Genomic DNA, 23848 nt, shown 5'->3' on the forward strand with positions numbered 1-23848 from the left:
TTATTTTGCTCTGTTTGTATCCGTTTAGCCACTGTCTCTGGCAGCAGTGTGCATCATGTCTACAGGGTGCACTGCAGTAACTCGGCAAACTCCTTCAACGGCCCTTTCAAATCCACTGCCTCTACTACCTAGAAAGACAAGTAGCATGTGAACACCATCCCCTGCAAGCTTCTCTCCAAGATACACACAATCCTGCCTTGGAACAGTTTTGCTGCTCCTTCACAGTTGCTGGGTCACAATCCGAGAACTCGAAATCCTACCTACGTGACGACTACTGCAGCAAGTTTAAGAATACAGCTTTCCCTCAGGATAATTCGAGATGGGCATAAATGTTGGTCTAGCCAGTGACGCTCATATCTGGTGAATTAATAAATAGAAAAAAAATGTTCATTTTCAAAGTAATAGTCAGTTGAAATGAGATCACAAGCTGTAGTTTCTAGCCTTAAGATGTTTTGATATGTGCCATATAACTCCCTAGCTGCTCTTCTTCCTGCAGACCTGTTTGTTGACTGGAAGCAGAATGCAGATGAGATTATCGTGAAGCTGAAGCCAGGAGAGGGGAGCCTAAAACTTGATGAGGTTGATGCAGCTTTCACAGACACCGACTGTGTGGTTACATTGCCAGGTGAGTGCAGAAATTGTGGCTGGTCTTAATTGATCTCTCCTAGAGAGGGGGGTAGTGTCCTGGACATCATTGTGTGTACATATGTGACCAAGATTCAGTGCCTGAACCTTAGTATGATCATTATTGGCCCTCCAGTCCAACGTATCTTCAGCCTTCACCCCTCAGACTCTCGCATCTAATATTCTGATCATTTTTGTCAAGACTTACTGCTGTGATATTGACCTTGTTTTTGCCACTCTCACTACTTGCTCTAATCAATCTTCTTACAACATTAGCATCGTTGTAAAACCATGGTGCTGCTGTTGTCTGGAGGACAGGCTTAAGTTCCCCTGAGGCCAAAACTAATTCTCTGACTGCTCCTAACTTGCTACTGAATTATACCTAATCCCAAACACAAAGCTATTCATTTCCAGACTGTGACTAATCTCTTTCAGTAGTTTCCGCCACCGTAACTGCCTTATCCCCACGACCTGTACAGTTTATTTTAGCTTCCTTTTCCCAATGATGCAGTACAGGACTAAAGTGATGGACTTTATTCCTTTCTTTTTCTATACCATTGAACTAATTCCGTGTCGCCCTGCTGCCGAAGTAGGTATAGAATCTAAAGCAGAGCCCTCTTATGATTTTTACAAATAAATACTGTGCGAGTATCAGCAGAAGCTCCCCTGCACATAGTGCATAAAGTTTTGAATTATTATTTATTTTATTGCGGTAATCCAATTGTGGCATTCAAGTGACTTCCTGAGGTTTGCTCCAGTGCTTTATAATGACCTGGAAGACAAGATGAGGGCCAATCATTATCTTGAAGTGATGGGAGCTAAGTGGGCGATTATATCACTCAAGCAGGATGCTCAAACATAATTCTGTACCTATTTTAATAATATGCATTCTGTCCTTGTTTATATAATATGATTTTTTTTTGTTAATTATATTTAAACAGCTAAACTTGTCGGAAGAATTGTACACTTTTATCCTGCGCTTTTTCCCCTCTTGTTTGTAATGTAGATGGACGCCAGTGGAGTTGCCAGTTCCATGAAGAGATTGAGAGTTCATGCAGCAAACTGCAGTACAAGGAGAAGGGAAACTTCCTCCAGCTCATTATGACAAAAAAAATTCCTCTACACACATGGCCTTCACTCATGGTACAGTAACCACCAACATGTATTACAACTGTTCTTGTTTCTAACATGAGAACAGGCATTTCTCACGCCCTCTGCGTGTTACAGTGTGTTATCACATTTTCCTTTCAAGTGGACTGGGTGTTAGTGGTTATCACATTGTCCTTTCACACACGGACTGGGTGTTACAGTGAGTTATCACATTGTCCTTTCACACACTGACTGGGTGTTAGTGAGTTATCACGTTGTCCTTTCACACACGGACTGGGTGTTATACTGAGTTATCACATTTTCCTTTCAAGTGGACTGGGTGTTAGTGGTTATCACATTGTCCTTTCACACACGGACTGGGTGTTACAGTGAGTTATCACATTGTCCTTTCACACACTGACTGGGTGTTAGTGGTTATCACATTGTCCTTTCACACACGGACTGGGTGTTACAGTGAGTTATCACATTGTCCTTTAATACACGGACTGGGTGTTACAGTGAGTTATCACATTGTCCTTTCACACACGGACTGGGTGTTAAAGTGAGTTATCACATTGTCCTTTCACACACGGACTGGGTGTTACAGTGAGTTATCACATTGTCCTTTCACACACTGACTGTGTTACAGTGAGTTATCACATTGTCCTTTCACACATGGACTGGATGTTAAAGTGAGTTATCACATTGTCCTTTCACAAACTGACTGGGTGTTACAGTGAGTTATCACATTGTCCTTTCACACACGGACTGGGTGTTACAGTGAGTTATCACATTGTCCTTTCACACACGGACTGGGAGTTACAGTGAGTTATCACATTGTCCTTTCACACACGGACTGGATGTTAAAGTGAGTTGTTACAGTGAGTTATCACATTGCCCTTTCACACACGGACTGGGTGTTACAGTGAGGTATCACATTGTCCTTTCACACACTGACTGGGTGTTACAGTGAGTTATCACATTGTCCTTTCACACACGGACTGGATGTTAAAGTGAGTTATCACATTGTCCTTTCACACACTGACTGGGTGTTACAGTGAGTTATCACATTGTCCTTTCACACACGGACTGGGAGTTACAGTGAGTTATCACATTGTCCTTTCACACACGGACTGGATGTTAAAGTGAGTTGTTACAGTGAGTTATCACATTGCCCTTTCACACACGGACTGGGTGTTACAGTGAGGTATCACATTGTCCTTTCACACACTGACTGGGTGTTACAGTGAGTTATCACGTCCATTCACAGGGACTGGGAGTTACACTGAGTTATCACATTGTCCTTTATGTATATTTATATATATATATATATATATATATATATATATATAATATATGTATATCACACCCAAGACGGACAAGCACTGGGGGTGTGGAGGGCAGGTGGATTGGTTGGAGAATGTAAATGAAAGAGAAGAGTGTTTGCTTCTGATGATGGGTCCTTGCAGGCTTTCTCCACAGTGAGCTTGGGAAACAGGCTTGTTTTACAGCCTGTATTCTCAATGTTCCTGATGAGACCGAGTCCCTGTTTTGTCAGGCCTTGCTATCAGTTTGCGACTTTGTGGCCTTCCTTAAGGCCCTGTTTTCAGGAATCCAACACCCACAGGCTTATTGGAGTGAGAGAATTAACTGGATCTTTTCTGGAGAGGCTTAGCAACAGTTTTCTGGAGAGGATTATTCTGGATCTTTCACCTCTGCTGGTAGAATCAAGCATGAAGTTAAAATGGAACCTTGTGGTTCTGAAAACATTCCAGAGAGATAATATCCAATCACCACCTGTTACCGGGCAGAGCACAGCCTTTTGGGCCAATCCATTGGCCACCATCCACATCAATCAAACCGAGTCATCACTGACACCAGCCAGTCTCCAATCACCAGTCTAAAACAGCACAGCTTTCGGTTACCTGCTGTTTGAATTAATTATAATCTTTATTGTCACAAGTCGGCTTACATTTACATTCCAATGAAGTTACTGTGAAAAATCCCCTAGTTGCCACATTCCGGCATCTGTTTGGGTACACAGGGAGAATTCAGAATGTCCAATTCACATAACAAGCACGTCTTTCGAGACTTGTTGGAGGAAACCCAAGTCGACACGGGGAGAATGTGCAGATTCTGCACAGACAGTGACCTAAGCCAGGAATTGAACCCTGGTCCCTGGTGTTAGAACATATCGAACATAGAAAATACAGCACAGAACAGGCCCTTCGGCCCACGATGTTGTGCCGAACCTTTGTCCTAGATTAATCATAGATTATCATTGAATTTACAGTCCAGAAGGAGGCCATTCGGCCCTTTGAGTCTGCACTGGCTCTTGGAAAGAGCACCCTACCCAAACTCAACACCTCCACCCAACATCAAGGGCAATTTGGACATTAAGGGCAATTTATCATTGGCCAATTCACCCAACCCGCACATCTTTGGACTGTGGGAGGAAACCGGAGCACCCGGAGGAAACCCACGCAGACACGGGGAGGACGTGCAGACTCCGCACAGACAATGACCCAAGCCGGAATCGAACCTGGGACCATGGAGCTGTGAAGCAATTGTGCTAACCACTGTGCCACCGTGCCGCCATTGCGTTCGGCTTACTGAGATGAGGAAGTTAATGGGAGGAACCAGGGGTTGAAGCAATCAGATGTTTTAAATTTAGGTTTTGGATTTGGATGCGGACACAAGATGAGCAGCTGCTCTCGATACGGTTCAGTTGAAGATCCGTCTGTGGACGGACCAGAAGCAGCTCATCTCAAGACATTAAGTTAGCTTGTGAACAGGATAGGCAGTTTAAACAGTGAGTTGAGACGGGCAAGAATCTGCAAGCTGGGTCCTGAAGGATATTGCTTTCTCAAACTGGTTTATCCAAAACGTCTCTTGACAGCAAGTATTCCTGAGTCGTTAACTGCATTTAACAGTGGGTTTTGGTTTGAGATGGATATTGTTTGAGTGGCAATAAAGATAGCAGTCCAGGGTTATTGTGTCATTGTATTGATAAGAATTGTTTAACTGGTAATTTGTATGGTGAAAGTTATTCATACGGTGTTGGTAATAAAGTTTGTTTTGATCTACTATGTCCCTGTTTGTGCGTGGAATCACTCCAAGAGCAAAGTATCCTTTCCTCACAATTTTATAAATTAAATATTGAGGTTTGAGTCCGGTAATCCTAACAACTTTTAGGGTCTGGCCTGGGATAGTAATAAACTATATTAGATTTACAATTATCAGTTAAACACTTCTTAAACACAAGCAAAAACTTAAATTTACCATCTATACCTGCTACTATATCCAATTAAGCAACCCAATGCAGTTCAAATGGCACTGCAAATAACGTTAAAAAAAATTTTTTTTTTTTTTAAGAGCTTCCAATTAAGGGTCAATTTAGCGTGTCCGATCCACCTACCCTGCACATCTTTGAGTTGTGGGGGGTGAGACCCACGCAGATACGGGGAGAACTTATAAATAAAGTTAACAAACTAGTTATTTGCTTAGTTGTATAGACTTTTAGAGAAACAGACCCTTTCAGAAGCAGAAACAGTACACCTCTGCTCAACCTAGCAGCATTTAACAAAACTGCTGCTCAACTTAAAACCCTTCTATCTTGTCAGACTCTCATCTTTAGTGCGAACTGCAGAACTACAGACAGACCTGACTCTTCCCATTAAATACATCATCTGTATCCTGCTAAGGTGTCACATGACCTGTTGAGCTGGAGTAAATACAACCCCTTATAAATTACCCACTCTCCAGGGAATCTCTAGCAATCATATTCTATTAGTCCTTTATCTGTAATCAAGTTGGAATAAACATGATCTTTCCTTTTACAACTCTTAATTACAGCTTCAGCAGACACGCAGTCTGGATACCTTAACCTAGTTTCTTTAATATTACTGCAACAAATATATACCTTAACCCAGAAATTTAAAACGTCTGTAACAGATATAAAATACAATATATATACCAATTTCTGCATTCATTCCACCATGATCGATGGCCTAGGTAGATGAGCTGATCTGGCAAACTATGATCCTTCCTAACCTGTCTGACTAGGTGGGCATTGCACTTGGCTGTTCTGCCTTGGTGAGCTGTTTTTGCCAGTAGAAAATTGGCCTCTTTATTTGCGACCGTGATGGAGATTTTACAAGGAAATTGTATGCTAGTTTATTTAATTGAGCCAAGTTATGCAAGTACTGTCAGCAATTATAAAATGACCCAAGGTGCTTCATGTAGGAGTAAGTGAAAGCTAAACAGTAGCGGTAAAGTCTCCGTAGTCCCAGATGACCATAGGCTGCTTGCCCCTGAGTGTCACCACAACTCAGGCGAGATTAAGAAGGCAGATTAAACCTGCGCCGCTGGCTTTGCACCATAAACCAGCAGTCTCGCCAAGTGAGCCAAACTGCCCCCACAAGCTAAAGAGTAGAAGAATTGAGAGATAACTAATAGCAATTGTCATGGTGTTCCAACCCAAGGATATCCTTCTATTACAGTAAGAAGTCTTACAACACCAGGTTAAAGTCCAACAGGTTTGTTTCAAATCACTAGCTTTCGGAGCACTGCTCCTTCCTCAGGTGAAGGAGCAGTGCTCCGAAAGCTAGTGATTTGAAAGAAACCTGTTGGACTTTAACCTGGTGTTGTAAGACTTCTTACTGTGCTCACCCCAGTCCAACGTCTGCATCTCCACATCATGGTCCTTCTATTAATCCTTGTCTTTCTCCCAAACAGTTTCATCCACTTGTGAGGATGTCTCCTATTCCAGGAGTACCATCCAGTGAGAGCCAGCCATTGTTTAACTGATGCATGCAGATATCTCTATGTAGCGATTATCATGTTGTAATACATGACTGATATACCAGAGGGGAAATTGGGTGTTTACTTTTAATGGTTTATGCTCAGGATGGTACTGTCTGAAAGGGTGGTAGAAAATGATGCAACGGTAAATTTCAAATGAGAGTTGGATGAATCGTTGAAAGGTTTGCAGGACAAAGGGGAACGAGCAGGGCAATGAGACTGAAACGTAAGCAAAGTACTGCGGGTGCTGGAAATCTGAAATAAAAACAAAAAATGCTGGAAAAATCTCTGCCAATCTGACAATATCCATGGAGCGAGAAACAGAGGTAATGTTTCGAGTCCATTGTGACTCTTCAGGACAACCTAGTTCCAAAGAAGAGTCATGTTGGACTTGAAACATCAACGTTGTTTCTCTTCCCACAGGTGCTGCCAGACCAGAGTTTTTGAGGCACTCTCTGATTTTATTTCAAGGCAGGGAGACTAATTGACTAGCTCTTTCAAAGCGGCATGATGGATCGAATGGCTTCCTCTTGTGCAGCAAACTTCTGATTCTTTGCAATGTATTGGGCGAATACGTGTTTTATATTGACTTCCCTGATTGCTTTTGCAGAAGAAAGGAAAAGAACAGACCCTGGTGATTCTGCCCAGAGACACCGGAAAGAAGATCTTGTTGAGCGAAGATCTCGCAGAGGAGGTAAAACACGGAGAATCGTCCAGCAGCATCGAGAAGAAGAAAACGAAAGCTGAGCGAGGGGTTAAACGCCCGATCAATGTGAAGGTGTCAGGAAAGACCGAATCACCGCCCGAACCTGGCGTAAAGCGCACCATCCAGTGCACGGATCCCAGTAACACTCCAGTCATCCCTATGCCAGTTGCAACTCAAACTGTCTTTGTGAAGTCTCCAGAAGGAGCTGATACTGATCCTGTAGTATGCCCAAAAAGCCCAGCAAGCGAGCTGAGCTCCCGTGATGCTAACGGAGGCCCGTCTGATCCCATAGTTGAGAGTAAAGTGAAGAGGAACGGTCGAGGCCCCCAAGGGGACTGGCACATGGAGGACAAGAGTGGTACCGCAAACACAGTTCAGACATCAGCTGAGAAAGCTGAGGTATGTTGTCTGTGATTGTTGTTGTTGCATTTTAACAGCTTTATCTATTGGAAGTGATCCTTTAGTTAGTATTAGATCCGAGGAAGAGGCATACAAATCGGCCAGAAAAAACAGACCTGAGGATTTGGAACAGTTTAGAATTCAGCAAGGGGATTGTTTAAGAAGGGGAAAATAGATTCAAAATAAGTTTACAGGGAACATAAAAACTGACAATCTTTCGCTAGCTAAGCGAAAAAGATTGGTGAAGACAAATGTAGGTCCCTTACAGTCAGAAACAAAAGAAATGGTTGCGCAACTAAATACATACTGTGGTTCTGTCTTCACAAATGAGGACACAGATAACGTACCAGAAATGTTCGGGAACGCAGGGTTAGTGAGGGAGGAGCTGAAGGAAATCAGTATTAGTAAGGAAATGGTGTTGCGGAAATTGAAGGGATTGAAGGCCAATAAATCTCCAGGGCCTGATAATCTACATCCCAAAGTTCTTAAGAAAGAGGCTCTAGAAATAGTGGATGCATGGGTGGTCACCTTCCAAGATTCTATAGACTGGAACAGTTCCTGCAGATTGGAGGGTAGCTAATGTAACCCCGCTATTTAAAAAGGGAGATAGCGAGAGAGCAACTATAAACCACTCAGCCTGACATCGGAGAATATGCTAGAATTTATTATAAAAGATTTAATAGTAGAGCAAAGTGGCAGGATGATACAGAGTTAGCATGGTTTTACAAAAGGGAAATGATGCTCGACCAATCTACTGGAATTCTCTGAGGATGTAACTAGTAGAGTTGAAGAGGGGGACCCAATGGATGTGGTTTATTTGGACATTCAGAAGGCTCCCACGTATGAGATTAGCGTGTAAAATTAAAGCACATGGGATTGAGTTAGTGTATTGAGATGGTTAGAAAACTGTTTGGCAGACAGGAAACTAAGAGTAGGAATTAACGGGTCTTTTTCCAAATGGCAGGCAGTGACTAGTGGGGTACCACAGGGATCGGTGCTGGGACCCCAGCTATTCACCATATAAATGATTTAGATGAGGGAAGTAAATGTTTACATCCCAAGTTTACAGGTGGCACAAAGCTCCGTGGGAGGGTGAGCTGTGAGGAGGATGCAGAGGTCCTTCAGTGTGATTTGGACAAGTTGAGTGGGTAAATGCATGGTGGATGCAGTCTGATGTGGGTAAATGTGAGGTTACCCACTTTGGTAGCAAAAGACAGGCAGGCAGACTATTACCTGAATGGCTATAGATTGAGAGGGGAATGTGCAATGAGTCCTGGGTGTCCTCATACACCAGTCGCTGAAAGTAAGTATGCAGGTGGTAAAGAAGGCAAATGGTTAACTTGCCCTTCATAGCACGAGGATTCAGCTACAGGTGCAGGGATGTCTTGCTGCAATTGTACAGGGCCTTGGTGAGGCCATACCTGGAATGTTGTGTGCAGTTTTGGTCTCTTAATCTTGCTCTAGAGGGAGTGCGGCAAAGGTTTACCAGACTTATTCCTGGGTAGACAAGACTGATGTATGCGGAGAGGTTGAGTCGGTTAGGATTGTATTTGCTGGTGTTTAGAAGAATGGAGGGGGGTGTGGAAGAGAGATCTCATAGAAACCTATAAAATTCAAACAGGACTGGACAGAGTAGATGCAGGAAGGACGTTCCTGGTGGTGGGTGTCCCCAGAAGCACCCCATATCTGAGGATATGGAATAGACCATTTTGGGCAGAAATTAGGAGAAATTTCTTCACCCAGAGAGTGGTGAGCCTGTGGAATTCGCTACCACAGATAGTAGTTGAGGCCCAAACATTGTATGTTTTCAATGAGGAGTTCGATATAGCACTAAGGGGATCAAAGAATATGGGGGGAAAGCGGCACAGGTTATTGATTTGGATGATCAGCTATGATTATGAATGGCGGAGCAGGCTCGAAGGGCCTACTCCTATTCCTATGTTTCTTTCACACATGGATACAAATCTGATAATCTGGGAATGATATTACTGAATTAGTAATCCAAATACTGAGACTAATTATCGGGAGAATGAGTTAAAATCCCACCAAGGCTGTTCGGAAATGTTTATAAACAAATGCTGGGACCAGTAAAAGTGACCAGGAAGCTGCCTGATTGTGGTTAAAGTCTCAAAGGGTTTGCGATTACCCTTTAGGGAAGGAAACTGCAAGGGCAGCACGGTGGGACAGTGGTTAGCACTGCTGCCTCACGGCGCCGAGGTCCCAGGTTCGATCCCGGCTCTGGGTCACTGTCCGTGTGGAGTTTGCACATTCTCCCAGTGTCTGCGTGGGTTTCGCCCCCACAACCCAAAGATGTGCAGGGTAGGTGGATTGAACACGCTAAATTGCCCCTTAATTGGAAAAAAAATGAATTGGGCACACTAAATTTATGTTTTTAAAAAAAGGGAAGGAAACTGCCATCCTTATCTGATTTAACTTCGTGATTCCAGTCCCGCATCAACGGTGTTTGACTCTTTACCCTGTGAAGTGACCAGGCAAGGCAGTACACTGTATCAAAACCATCATCACCACCACCACGTCTGGATAACTCGAGAAGGGTAATGCTGATCTTGCCAGCAGCTCCCACACCATGAGAAGTTTTTTTTTTTTAAAGGGGTTCAATTTGCTTGAATTTTGTATGCTGCGAAATAGGTAAAATGGGCATTCAATTTGATGTAAATATAACTACAAAGTATTGCATAAAGGAAGTAAAAAATGGGCCACAGGTACTCGATGTGACAAAGTAGCTGTCGGTCAAGAGGAAAGAGACCCCAGGATTTTAATTAACTGTCAATCAATACGTTGAATTACTTCAGGGTGGCTATTAACAAATTGAAGAACACTGAACCACTTGGCCACAGCTTTAGATTAGAACAACAACTTGTACTTGTGTCACACTTTCAACATCAGTAAATGTTCCAAGGCACTTTGTAGAAATATAATCTGACAAGGTCGTCACTAAGCCATATCATAGAATCTCTACGTGCAGGAAGAGGCCATTTGGCCCTCCGTGTGTACACCGACCCCCTGAACGAACGCCTTGCCTGGGCTCACTTCCCCCGGGGCCCCACCTAACATTTGGACACTGAGGGGAAATTTTAACATGGCCAATCCATCTCACTTGCACATCTTTGGACTGCGCACCTGCACATCGAATCTGCACCAATCTACTCTGCCCTATATCTGTAACCCCATAACGTAAATTGCACATCCCTGGACATGAAGGGACATTTTTGCATGGCAATCCACATAACCTGCACATCTTTGGACTGTGGGAGGAAACCGGAGCACCCGGAGGAAGCCCACGCAGACACTGGGAGAACGTGCAGACTCCGCACACACACCCAAGGTCAGAATTGAATCCGGCTCCCTGGTGCTGTCAGGCAGCAGTGCTAACCAAATGGGTGACAAAATAGCTTGGTTAATGAGGGGAAGGAGGTGATGGCTTTGAGATTTAGGGAGGGAAAGCCAGTGATTGGTGTCCAAATAGCTGAGGAAAAACTGCCAATAATGGGGCAGTAGCTTGTGCTGGTGACTATAAGACCACTTGTTTGCACTGAGTGCTGAATTTGGTGCTTTTTGAGTGCGATAGTGAGAGTTTGGTGACCGAGGGAGTATAAGGCTTCATTTTTAACTAAAGTTTAGTCTTTCTTTTATTTAGTTAATTAACTTAAAAGTTGCTGTTTGGTTTAGAAGAAGGTGAATTTTCAATCAACTTTAAACAGGCTTCTACTTCTAGGCACTTGCAGCTGGAGCTTGTTAATTAGTTAATTGGATTAGGCCAGTTTTCAGAGGCTAGATTCACAGTATAAAAGTGATCCCCTACAGTGCAGACTTTATACAGTGCAGACTTTGTTTGCACTGAGTGCTGAATTTGGTGCTTTTTGAGTGCGATAGTGAGAGTTTGTTGACCGAGGGAGTTAGGAGAGGAGGGAGTAAGGTGCTCCTTTCATTTTGTTTCCGACATTTCCGCAAAGAGTGCGAAGAGAGCCAGGAGTTTACAGGAAGTGTAGCTGACTGGGAGCAGAGTCGGAGGGCGGAGATCTAGTTAGTCCACACAGCAGCTATATTCTTTAAGGTAAGAGGGGATAGAGTCTAGGCCAGTTACATGCTCCTCCTGTAGGATGTGGATGGTGAGGGATACCACCGGTGTCCCCACTGACTATACCTGCGGGAAGTGCACCCAACTTCAGCTCCTCAAAGACCGTGTTAGGGAACTGGAGCTGAAGCTGGATGAACTTTGGATCATCCGGGAGGCAGAGGGGGTGATTGAGAAGAGTTACAGGGAGGTAACCACACCCAAGGTACAGGACAAGAATAGCTGGGTTACAGTCAGGGGGAAAAAAACAAACAGGCAGACAGTGCAGGGATCCCTCGTGGCCGTTCCCCTTCAAAACAAGTATACCGTTTTGGATGCTGTTGGGGGGGATGACCTACCGGGGGAAGGCCCTAGCGGTCAGGTCTCTGGCACAGAGTCTGGCTCTGGGGCTCAGAAGGGAAGGGGGGAGAATAGAAAAGCAATAGTTGTAGGAGATTCAATGGTTAGGGGAATAGATAGGAGATTCTGTGGTCGCGAGCGAGACTCCCGGAAGGTATGTTGCCTCCCGGGTGCCAGGGCCAGGGATGTCTCGGATCGTGTCTTCAGAATCCTTAAGGGGGAGGGTGAGCAGCCAGAAGTCGTGGTGCACATTGGTACCAACGACATAGGTAGGAAAAGGGGTGTGGAGGTAATAAACAAGTTTAGGGAGTTAGGCTGGAAGTTAAAAGCCAGGACAGACAGAGTTGTCATCTCTGGTTTGTTGCCGGTGCCACGTGATAGCGAGGCTAGGAATAGGGAGAGAGTGCAGTTGAACACGTGGCTGCAGGAATGGTGTAGGAGGGAGGGCTTCAGGTATTTGGATAATTGGAGTGCATTCTGGGGAAGGTGGGACCTGTACAAGCAGGACTGGTTGCATCTGAACCAGAGGGGCACCAATATCCTGGGAGGGAGGTTTGCTAGTACTCTTCGGGAGGGTTTAAACTAATTTGGCTGGGGAATGGGAACCGGATTTGTAGTCCAGCAACTAAGGTAGCCGATATTCAGGACGCCAAAGCATGTAATGAGGCAGTGGGGAAGGGAACACTGACAAAGGAGAGTATTTGCAGGCACGGAGATGGGTTGAAGTGTGTATACTTCAACGCAAGAAGCATCAGGAATAAGGTGGGTGAACTTAAGGCATGGATCGATACTTGGGACTACGATGTGGTGGCCATCACGGAAACTTGGATAGAAGAGGGGCAGAAATGGTTGTTGGAGGTCCCTGGTTATAGATGTTTCAATAAGATTAGGGAGGGTGGTAAAAGAGGTGGGGGGGTGGCATTATTAATTAGAGATAGTATAACAGCTGCAGAAAGGCAGTTCGAGGAGTATCACCCTATTGAGGTAGTATGGGTTGAAGTCAGAAATAGGAAAGGAGCAGTCACCTTGTTAGGAGTTTTCTATAGGCCCCCCAATAGTAACAGAGATGTGGAGGAACAGATTGGGAAACAGATTTTGGAAAGGTGCAGAAGTCATAGGGTAGTAGTCATGGGCGACTTTAACTTCCCAAATATTGAGTGGAAACTCTTTAGATCAAATAGTTTGGATGGGGTGGTGTTTGTGCAGTGTGTCCAGGAAGCTTTTCTAACACAGTATGTAGATTGTCCGACCAGAGGAGGGGCAATATTGGATTTAGTACTGGGTAATGAACCAGGGCAAGTGATAGATTTGTTAGTGGGGGAGCAATTTGGAGATAGTGACCACAATTCTGTGACTTTCACTTTAGTAATGGAGAGGGATAGGTACGTGCAACAGGGCAAGATTTACAATTGGGGGAAGGGTAAATACGATGTTGTCAGACAAGAATTGAAGTGCATAAGTTGGGAACATAGGCTGGCAGGGAAGGACACAAGTGAAATGTGGAACTTGTTCAAGGAACAGGTGCTACGTGTCCTTGATATGTATGTCCCTGTCAGGCAGGGAAGAGATGGTCGAGTGAGGGAACCATGGTTGACAAGAGAGGTTGAATGTCTTGTTTCGAGGAAAAAGGTGACTTATGTAAGGCTGAGGAAACAAGGTTCAGACAGGGCATTGGAGGGATACAAGATAGCCAGGAGGGAACTGAAGAAAGGGATTAGGAGAGCTAAGAGAGGGCATGAACAATCTTTGGCGGGTAGGATCAAGGAAAACCCCAAGGCCTTTTACACATATGTGAGAAATATGAGAATGACTAGAGCGAGGGTAGGTCCGATCAAGGACAGTAGCGGGAGATTGTGTATTGAGTCTGAAGAGATAGGAGAGGTCTTGAACGAGTACTTTTCTTCTGTATTTACAAATGAAAGGGGCGATATTGTTGGAGAGGACAGTGTGAAACAGATTGGTAAGCTCGAGGAAATACTTGTTAGGAAGGAAGATGTGTTGGGCATTTTGAAAAACTTGAGGATAGACAAGTCCCCCGGGCCTGACGGGATATATCCAAGGATTCTATGGGAAGCAAGAGATGAAATTGCAGAGCCGTTGGCAATGATCTTTTCGTCCTCACTGTCAACAGGGGTGGTACCAGGGGATTGGAGAGTGGCGAATGTCGTGCCCCTGTTCAAAAAAGGAACTAGGGATAACCCTGGGAATTACAGGCCAGTTAGTCTTACTTCGGTGGTAGGCAAAGTAATGGAAAGGGTACTGAAGGATAGGATTTCTGAGCATCTGGAAAGACACTGCTTGATTAGGGATAGTCAGCACGGATTTGTGAGGGGTAGGTCTTGCCTTACAAATCTTATTGAATTCTTTGAGGAGGTGACCAAGCATGTGGATGAAGGTAAAGCAGTGGATGTAGTGTACATGGATTTTAGTAAGGCATTTGATAAAGTTCCCCATGGTAGGCTTATGCAGAAAGTAAGGAGGCATGGGATAGTGGGAAATTTGGCCAGTTGGATAACGAACTAGCTAACCGATAGAAGTCAGAGAGTGGTGGTGGATGGCAAATATTCAGCCTGGATCCCAGTTACCAGTGGCGTACCGCAGGGATCAGTTCTGGGTCTTCTGCTGTTTGTGATTTTCATTAATGACTTGGATGAGGGAGTTGAAGGGTGGGTCAGTAAATTTGCAGACGATACGAAGATTGGTGGAGTTGTGGATAGTAAGGAGGGCTGTTGTCGGCTGCAAAGAGACATAGATAGGATGCAGAGCTGGGCTGAGAAGTGGCAGATGGAGTTTAACCCTGAAAAGTGTGAGGTTGTCCATTTTGGAAGGACAAATATGAATGTGGAATACAGGGTTAACGGTAGAGTTCTTGGCAATGTGGAGGAGCAGAGAGATCTTGGGGTCTATGTTCATACATCTTTGAAAGTTGCCACTCAAGTGGATAGAGCTGTGAAGAAGGCCTATGGTGTGCTCGCGTTCATTAACAGAGGGATTGAATTTAAGAGCCGTGAGGTGATGATGCAGCTGTACAAAACTTTGGTAAGGCCACATTTGGAGTACTGTGTACAGTTCTGGTCGCCTCATTTTAGGAAGGATGTGGAAGCTCTGGAAAAGGTGCAAAGAAGATTTACCAGGATGTTGCCTGGAATGGAGAGTAGGTCTTACGAGGAAAGGTTGACGGTGCTAGGCCTTTTCTCATTAGAGCGGAGAAGGATGAGGGGCGACTTGATAGAGGTTTATAAGATGATCAGGGGAATAGATAGAGTAGACAGTCAGAGACTTTTTCCCCGGGTGGAACACACCATTACAAGGGGACATAAATTTAAGGTGAAAGGTGGAAGATATAGGAGGGATATCAGAGGTAGGTTCTTTACCCAGAGAGTAGTGGGGGCATGGAATGCACTGCCTGTGGAAGTAGTTGAGTCGGAAACATTAGGGACCTTCAAGCAGCTATTGGATAGGTACATGGATGACGGTAAAATGATATAGTGTAGATTTATTTGTTCTTAAGGGCAGCACGATAGCATTGTGGATAGCACAATTGCTTCACAGTTCCATGGTCCCAGGTTCGATTCCGGCTTGGGTCATTGTCTGTGCGGAGTCTGCACGTCCTCCCCGTGTCTGCGTGGGTTTCCTCCTGGTGCTCCGGTTTCCTCCCACAGTCCAAAGATGTGCGGGTTAGGTGAATTGGCCAATGATAAATTGCCCTTAATGTCCAAATTGCCCTTGGTGTTGGGTGGAGGTGTTGAGTTTGGGTATGGTGCTCTTTCCAAGAGCCGGTGCAGACTCAAAGGGCCGAATGGCCTCCTTCTGCACTGTAAATTCAATGATAAACTATGATTAATCTAGGACAAAGGATCGGCACAACATCGTGGGCCGAAGGGCCTGTTCTGTGCTGTATTTTCTATGTTCTATAAGACATAGAAGCAGAATTAGGCCACTTGGCCCATCGAGTCTGCTCCGCCATTCAATCATGGCTGATATTTTTGTCATCTCTGTTCTCCTGCCTTCTCCCCATAACCCCTGATCCCCTTATTAATCAAGAACCTATCTATCTCTGTCTTAAAGACACTCAGTGATTTGGCCTCCACAGCCTTCTGCGGCAAAGAGTTCCACAGATTCACCACCCTCTGGCTGAAGAAATTCCTCCTCATCTCTGTGTTAAAGGATCGTCCCTTTAGTCTGAGATTGTGTCCTCTGCTTCTAGTTTTTCCTACAAGTGGAAACATCCTCTCCACGTCCACTCTATCCAGGCCTCGCAGTATCCTGTAAGTTTCAATAAGATCCCCCTCATCCTTCTAAACTCCAACGAGTACAGACCCAGAGTCCTCAAACGTTCCTCATATGACAAGCTCTTCATTCCAGGGATCATTCTTGTAAACCTCCTCTGGATCCTTTCCTGATGGTCGAGTATGGTTTGGGATGAGCTGATGTGTGGAATGATGAGGCTGACGAGCAGAGCATTGGAATGGAAATAGTTAAGTCTGGATTAGTGTTTCCACAACTGATGATCTGAAAAATAGACAATCTTTGTGAATGAACGAACATGGGATGGAAAAAAATTGGATTTAACCCAAGACTGTGGCTGGGACCAGTGGCAAGGATTGCGGTTGAGGCTGTGAATAATGTCTTCAAGCTTTTTGTGTTGAGTCATGTACGAGAAAACCAGAACTCAGCACGAGCACAGCTGGATCTGGGTGGGATTGGATGCCTGACCTGCAATGTGCTAGATACGGATTTAATGAGACCATAAGACATAGGAGCAAAGTACACCAGTCTGCTCTGCCATTCAATGAGATCATGACTGATCTGATGTGATAATCCTCAACTTCACTTTCTCACTTTATCCCTCACTGATTATAAATCTATCTATCTCAGCCTGTACTGCTCTCTGCGGCAGAGATCCACAGTTCCATTGCGCTCTGAGAGAAGAAATTCCTCCTCATATCGGTCTTAAATGGGTGACCCTCTCGCTCTGAGATTCTGCCCTCTGGTCCTAGACTCGCCCACATGAGGAAACATCCTCTCATCATTCACCCTGTCAAACCCCCTCAGAGTCCTATATGCCTCAGTAAGACCATCTCTCATTCTTCTAAGCTCCAATGAGTACAGACCCACCGTACAGTGAACCTGCTCTGGATTGCCTCCAATGCCAGTATATCCACAACCGTATCACCCTTGTCTGGAAGGGTGATCTCAGAGACGCCTTAATTGTGACCATCTTCAAGAAAGGAGACAGTTCCGATTGCGGAAATTACAGAGGGATTTCCCTACTCCGCCACGGAAAGGTCATCGCGAGAATCCTCCTCACCCGCCGCCTCCCAGTGGCTGAAGAGCTCCTCCCTGAGTCTCAGTGTGGCTTCTGCCCATCAAGAGGCTCAGTGGACATGGTCTTCACGTGACAAATCCAGGAAAAGTACAGGGAGCAGCATCAACCTCTGTACATGGCCTTCAACTCTTTGTCAACCATGAGGGTTTGTGGAACATCCTCCTCAAATTCAGCTGCCTGCAGAAATTTGTCACCATTCTCCGGCTGCTCCACAATGATACACAATCCGTGATCCTCATCAACAGAACCACCACAGACCCAATGTGTGGAAACTGGGGTCAAGCAGGGCTGGGTCATCGCACCAACGCTCTCTCCATCTTCCTCACAACAACACTCCACCCTGTCACCCTAAAGCGCCCGCTGGAGTGGAGCTAACCTTCCAGACAAGCGGCAAACTGTTCAACCTGCGACGACTCTAGACCAGAGCCAAGACCACCCCAACACCTGTCATCGAGCTGCAGTACGCAGACGATGCCTGTGTGTGCACACTAAGGCCGAGCTACAAACCATCGTCGATGCATTCACGGAGACATATGAGAGAATGGGTCTCAGACTAAACACCGGAAAACAAAGGTTCTCTACTAGCCCGCTCCTGCCACACACAACTGCCCCCCGACCATCAAAATCTCCAGTGAGCCCCTGGACAATGCGGATCATTTCCCATACCTCGGGAGTCTCCTCTTGGTGAGGGCAGACATAGACAATGAAATCCAGCATCAACTCCAATGCGCCAGTGCAGTCTTTGGACACCACCGCAGAACTCGCCCTCCCCAGAGTGGCAGCAAGTCATCCTCGATCCTGAGGGACAGCCCAAGAGCCAATTTCTTTCCCTGGATAAAGGGACTGAAGCTGTTCACGGTCTTCCAGGCGTTGTCTAATTAGTGTCTTGTATGGTTTTCACAAGAGTTCCCTATTTTTATATTCCCTTTGAAATAAAAGCCAACATTCCATTTGCCACCCCAATTACCTGCTAAACTTGCATGCTAGCTCTTTGTGATTTATGCACGAGGATCCCCAGATCCCTCTGTGCTGCAGCTTTCTGCAGTCTCTCCATTTAAGTAATGTACAGTTTCTTCATTCCTCCTACCAAAGTGCATGACTTCACATTTTCCTACATTATATTCAATCTGCCAAGTTTTTGCCCACTCACCTGACCTGCTTGCCTTCATTGGCCGGGGCATTGAGTATAAGAATTGGCAAGTCATGTTGCAGCTGTATAGAACCTTAGTTAGGCCACACTTGGGAGTATAGTGTTCAATTCTGGTCGCCACACTATCAGAAGGATGTGGAGGCTTTAGAGAGGGTGCAGAAGAGATTTACCAGAATGTTGCCTGGTATGGAGGGCATTAGCTATGAGGAGCGGTTGAATAAATTTGGTTTGTTCTCTCTGGAACGATGGAGGTTGAAGGGCGACCTGATACAGGTCTACAAAATTATGAGGGGCATAGACAGAGTGGATAGTCAGAGGCTTTTCCCCAGGGTAGAGGGGTCAATTACTTAAAATTACAATTTAAGGTGCGAGGGGCAAGGTTTAGAGTAGATGTACGAGGCAAGTTTTTTACGCAGAGGGTAGTGGGTGCCTGGAACTCGCTGCCGGAGGAGGTGGTGGAAGCAGGGACGATAGTGACATTTAAAGGGCATCTTGACAAATACATGAATAGGATGGGAATAGAGGGATACGGACCCAGGAAGTGTAGAAGATTGTAGTTTAGTCGGGCAGCCTGGGCTTGGAGGGGCGAAGGGCCTGTTCCTGTGCTGCACTTTTCTTTGTTCTTTGTCTATATCCCTCGGTAGGATCTTGCATCCTCACCACTTGCCTATTTTTAAACAACAATCTTTATTAGTGCCACAAGTAGGCTTACATTAACACTGCAATGAAGTTACTGTGAAAAGCCCCTAGTTGCCACATTCCGACACCTGTTCGGGTACACAGAGGGAGAATTCAGAATGTCCAATTCACCTAACAGCACGTCTTTCGGGACTTGTGGGAGGAAACCGGAGCACCCGGAGGAAACCCACGCAGACACGGGGCGAACGTGCAGACTCGGCACAGACAGTGACCCAAGCCGGGAATCGAACCTGGGACCCTGGTGCTGTGAAGCAACAGTGCTAACCCCTGTGCTACCGAGCCGCCCAGTATTTATGTGTCAGCCGCAAACTTGACAATAGTACATTCACTTTCCTCATCCAAGTCATTAATATATATTGTACATAATTGGAAAATAAGTCTGTAAAATTCTGTATCGGAGGTAATCTATAAAAGTTAAAACTTGTTTTATTTTGATGTCAGTAGGATGGTATTCAAAAGAAGAGATTAGTCCTCGATCTGATTTGTTAGCCCGCTGAGTTGACAGCGTATTTGTTGCATTTATGGCACAGCAGAGTATTTGTTATCCAACAGCTGTCTCCATGTGCTGGAGGAAACCATTGGCGGAATGATAGTCAGTCTGCTAATGGTGACGCCGCCTCCAGCGGACTGCACCTGGTCAGTGTGGGATGTTCAGAAGATCACAGCCATGGTAACAGCACAACAAACATTTTCCTGCCTTGCCTCTCTCAGTTGTTCTGGCTGTATTGTACATCACAGCAGCTCAACTAATGTTCATTCTCCTTTGTTTGTATTCTTGCCTGGTGAGGTATTTTATTTCATTTTCTCTTTTTTTTTTAAAAGTGGCTCGAACTGGATACTGGCAGAATGGAAGATTTTCCCAACGATCGTTCTGCCTCACTGGTTGCTCCTCTGTTTCCCCATTAGATCACAATGCTTTTTATTTTAGGTTTTGCCTGTACTGCCTACGGTCAATTAGCTTTTAAGCTAATGGTTTATTTTGACTGTTGGAATAATGTCCATTGATGAATTGAGCCAGGGATTTGTTTATAATTCTGTTCCCTGGGTAGTGTTGTCGAGGCCGCACTCTTTGCCAATCCCGAGTTGCCCTGGCCGGTGGCCACTTCAGATGGAATTATCACAACCTCACAGTGTGAGCTAGAGTCTCGTGGAGACACAGGATAATGATATTGGTGAACTCTCATTTTTCCTTGTGCAAGTCGGATTTTATTGACTTGGTCTCAAGTTATGATGGGATTGAATTTGTGACCTGTTGGTTGCTGGTCCAGTACTGGAACCAGTCGAACCGGGGTCAAATTGGCTCTCTTTCAGGTTTCTGGTTAGACTGATCAGAGATGAATGAAATTCATAAAGGCTGTATATTGGTATTAAAATTAGAAGATGCACATTCTCCACAGCCTGGACAACACTTGTCCAAACAAGATGTTGAAAGAGGAATAGAAGCGTTTGTTGGCTTGTCACTTAGCTGATCCAAACGGTGAGCTGCCAATACATAAAGCAGATAGGAGATTGGACGGTAAATGCAGATCAGTTCAGATTCCTGAGGTTATGCTGAAGATGAACATAGCCCTGGCCAGGATACACCTGAAATGCGGGGTACAATCCTGGTCTCTACAATATAGAGAGGCTATCCAGATCCGAGAGACATTGTAAAAGGAAACAGTGAAGCTATTCCCGGTTGTCTTAAGAGGTCGGATGGAATAATGGATGAACAGGGAACTTCAGGAGAGATGTTTTTGATAGGTCATAAACAAATTATATAAGATTCCAAGTAGTGCAGAGAGAATAAAACCGAGCAGGGCATCAGGATAAGAGGGTGCAGCATCAGGCAGGTTTAGTTCAAAAATCAGGTATTTCTTTAACTGGGTAAAGTAAACAACAGGTGGACAGTTTTTCCAGGACGGGTAGTTGAGTTCAGTAAAAGTGACTCGTTTCTGGAATGGGAAGACCTTTCTGCCCCTCTATCTCTCCATTCGTCTGTCCTCCAACACCCTCCTCAATTCTACCTCTGCATGTCCATAGATCCCTGAAGGCAGCAGGACAAGGTGGTAAAGAAGGTATATAGGAAACTAGCCTTTATTCATTTTTTTTTTTTTCTTTTTATAAATTTAGAGTACCCAATTCATTTTTCCAATCGAGGGGCAATTTAGCGTGTTCAATCCACCCACCCTGCACATCTTTGGGTTGTGGGGGTGAAACCCACGCAAACACGGGGAGAATGTGCAAACTCCACACGGACAGTGACCCAGAGCCGGGATTGAATCTGGGACCTCGGCGCAGTGAGGCGGCAGTGCTAACCACTGCGCCACCGTGCTGCCCTGATACTTACCTATATTAAACGAGACATAGAATATAAGAACAGGGAGGCCATGCTGGAACTGTATAAAATGCTTGTTAGGCCACAGGTAGAGTATTGCGTCCAATTCTGGGCACCACACTATAGGAAGGATGTGATTGGAGAGGGTGCAAAAGAGATTCACCAGGATGTTGCCTGGGCTGGAGCATTTCAACTATGATGATGGGCTTCTTACGATCTCAGACCAGGTCCCAACAGTGGCTGGGATGCTGAACTGAATCCCCAATATTTTATTTTAATTTCTAAGATTGTGAGCGAAGGATACTTTGCTCCAAGAGTGATTTCACACAAAAATAGAGGTACGGTAGATTAAAACCATAAGACCATAAGACATAGGAGCGGAAGTAAGGCCATTCGGCCCATTGAGTCCACTCCGCCATTCAATCATGGCTGATTTCAACTCCATTTACCCGCTCTCTCTCCATAGCCCTTAATTCCTCGAGAAATCAAGAATTTATCAACTTCTGTCTTAAAGACACTCAACGTCCCGGCCTCCACCGCCCTCTGTGGCAATGAATTCCACAGACCCACCACTCTCTGGCTGAAGAAATTTCTCCTCATCTCTATTCTAAAGTGACTCCCTTTTATTCTAAGGCTGTGCCCCCGGGTCCTAGTCTCCCCTGCTAATGGAAACAACTTCCCTACATCCACCCTATCTAAGCCATTCATTGTCTTGTAAGTTTCTATTAGATCTCCCCTCAACCTCCTAAACTCCAATGAATATAATCCCAGGATCCTCAGGCGTTCATCGTATGTTAGGCCTACCATTCCTGGGATCATCCGTGTGAATCTCCGCTGGACCCGCTCCAGTGCCAGTATGTCCTTCCTGAGGTGTGGGGCCCAAAATTGCTCACAGTATTCTAAATGGGGCCTAACTAATGCTTTATAAAGCTTCAGAAGTACATCCCTGCTTTTATATTCCAAGCCTCTTGAGATGAATGACAACATTGCATTTGCTTTCTTAATTACGAACTCAACCTGCAAGTTTACCTTGAGAGAATCCTGGACTAGGACTCCCAAGTCCCTTTGCACTTCAGCATTATGAATTTTGTCACCGTTTAGAAAATAGTCCATGCCTCTATTCTTTTTTCCAAAGTGCAAGACCTCGCACTTGCCCACGTTGAATTTCTTCAGCCATTTCTTGGACCACTCTCCTAAACTGTCTAAATCTTTCTGCAGCCTCCCCACCTCCTGCCCTCCACCTATCTTTGTATCATCGGCAAACTTAGCCAGAATGCCCCCAGTCCTGTCATCTAGATCGTTAATATATAAAGAGAACAGCTGTGGCCCCAACACTGAACCCTGCGGGACACCACTCGTCACCGGTTGCCATTCCGAAAAAGAACCTTTTATCCCAACTCTCTGCCTTCTGCCTGACAGCCAATCGTCAATCCATGTTAGTACCTTGCCTCGAATACCATGGGCCCTTATTTTACTCAGCAGTCTCCCGTGAGGCACCTTATCAAAGGCCTTTTGGAAGTCAAGATAGATAACATCCATTGGCTCTCCTTGGTCTAACCTATTTGTTATCTCTTCAAAGAACTCTAACAGGTTTGTCAGGCATGACCTCCCCTTACTAAATCCATGCTGACTTGTCCTAATCTGACCCTGCACTTCCAAGAATTTAGTAATCTCATCCTTAACAATGGATTCTAGAATCTTGCCAACAACCGAGGTTAGGCTAATTGGCCTATAATTTTCCATCTTTTTCCTTGTTCCCTTCTTGAACAGGGGGGTTACAACAGCGATTTTCCAATCCTCTGGGACTTTCCCGGACTCCAGTGACTTTTGAAAGATCATAACTAACGCCTCCACTATTTCTTCAGCTATCTCCTTTAGAACTCTAGGATGTAGTCCATCTGGGCCTGGAGATTTATCAATTTTTAGACCTCTTAGTTTCTCTAGCACTTTCTCCTTTGTGATGGCTACCATATTCAACTCTGCCCCCTGACTCTCCGGAATTGGTGGGATATTACTCATGTCTTCTACTGTGAAGACTGACGCAAAGTACTTATTTAGTTCCTCAGCTATTTCCTTGTCTCCCATCACAAAATTACCAGCGTCATTTTGGAGTGGCCCAATGTCAACTTTTGCCTCCCGTTTGTTTTTAATGTATTTAAAGAAACTTTTACTATCATTCCTAATGTTACTGGCTAGCCTACCTTCATATTTGATCCTCTCTTTCCTTATTTCTCTCTTTGTTATCCTCTGTTTGTTTTTGTAGCCTTCCCAATCTTCTGACTTCCCACTACTCTTTG

At 45.0% G+C, this 23848-nt stretch overlaps 1 protein-coding gene across 4 annotated transcripts in view; it reads left to right on the plus strand.

The window, feature by feature from the left end:
- The window catches only part of usp19 (ubiquitin specific peptidase 19), a 178350-nt gene that overhangs the window by 35682 nt on the left and 118820 nt on the right, over window positions 1-23848 (plus strand). For all 4 annotated transcript variants that reach the window (XM_072473111.1, XM_072473109.1, XM_072473110.1 and 1 more), the window contains 3 exons: window positions 497-625; window positions 1631-1767; window positions 7127-7621. In XM_072473111.1, coding sequence (XP_072329212.1) covers window positions 497-625; window positions 1631-1767; window positions 7127-7621 — 761 coding nt within the window. The remainder of the gene's footprint in view (window positions 1-496; window positions 626-1630; window positions 1768-7126; window positions 7622-23848) is intronic.

This window comes from Scyliorhinus torazame, chromosome 13 (genome assembly GCF_047496885.1).
Source record: "Scyliorhinus torazame isolate Kashiwa2021f chromosome 13, sScyTor2.1, whole genome shotgun sequence".
Classification (NCBI taxonomy): domain Eukaryota; kingdom Metazoa; phylum Chordata; class Chondrichthyes; order Carcharhiniformes; family Scyliorhinidae; genus Scyliorhinus; species Scyliorhinus torazame.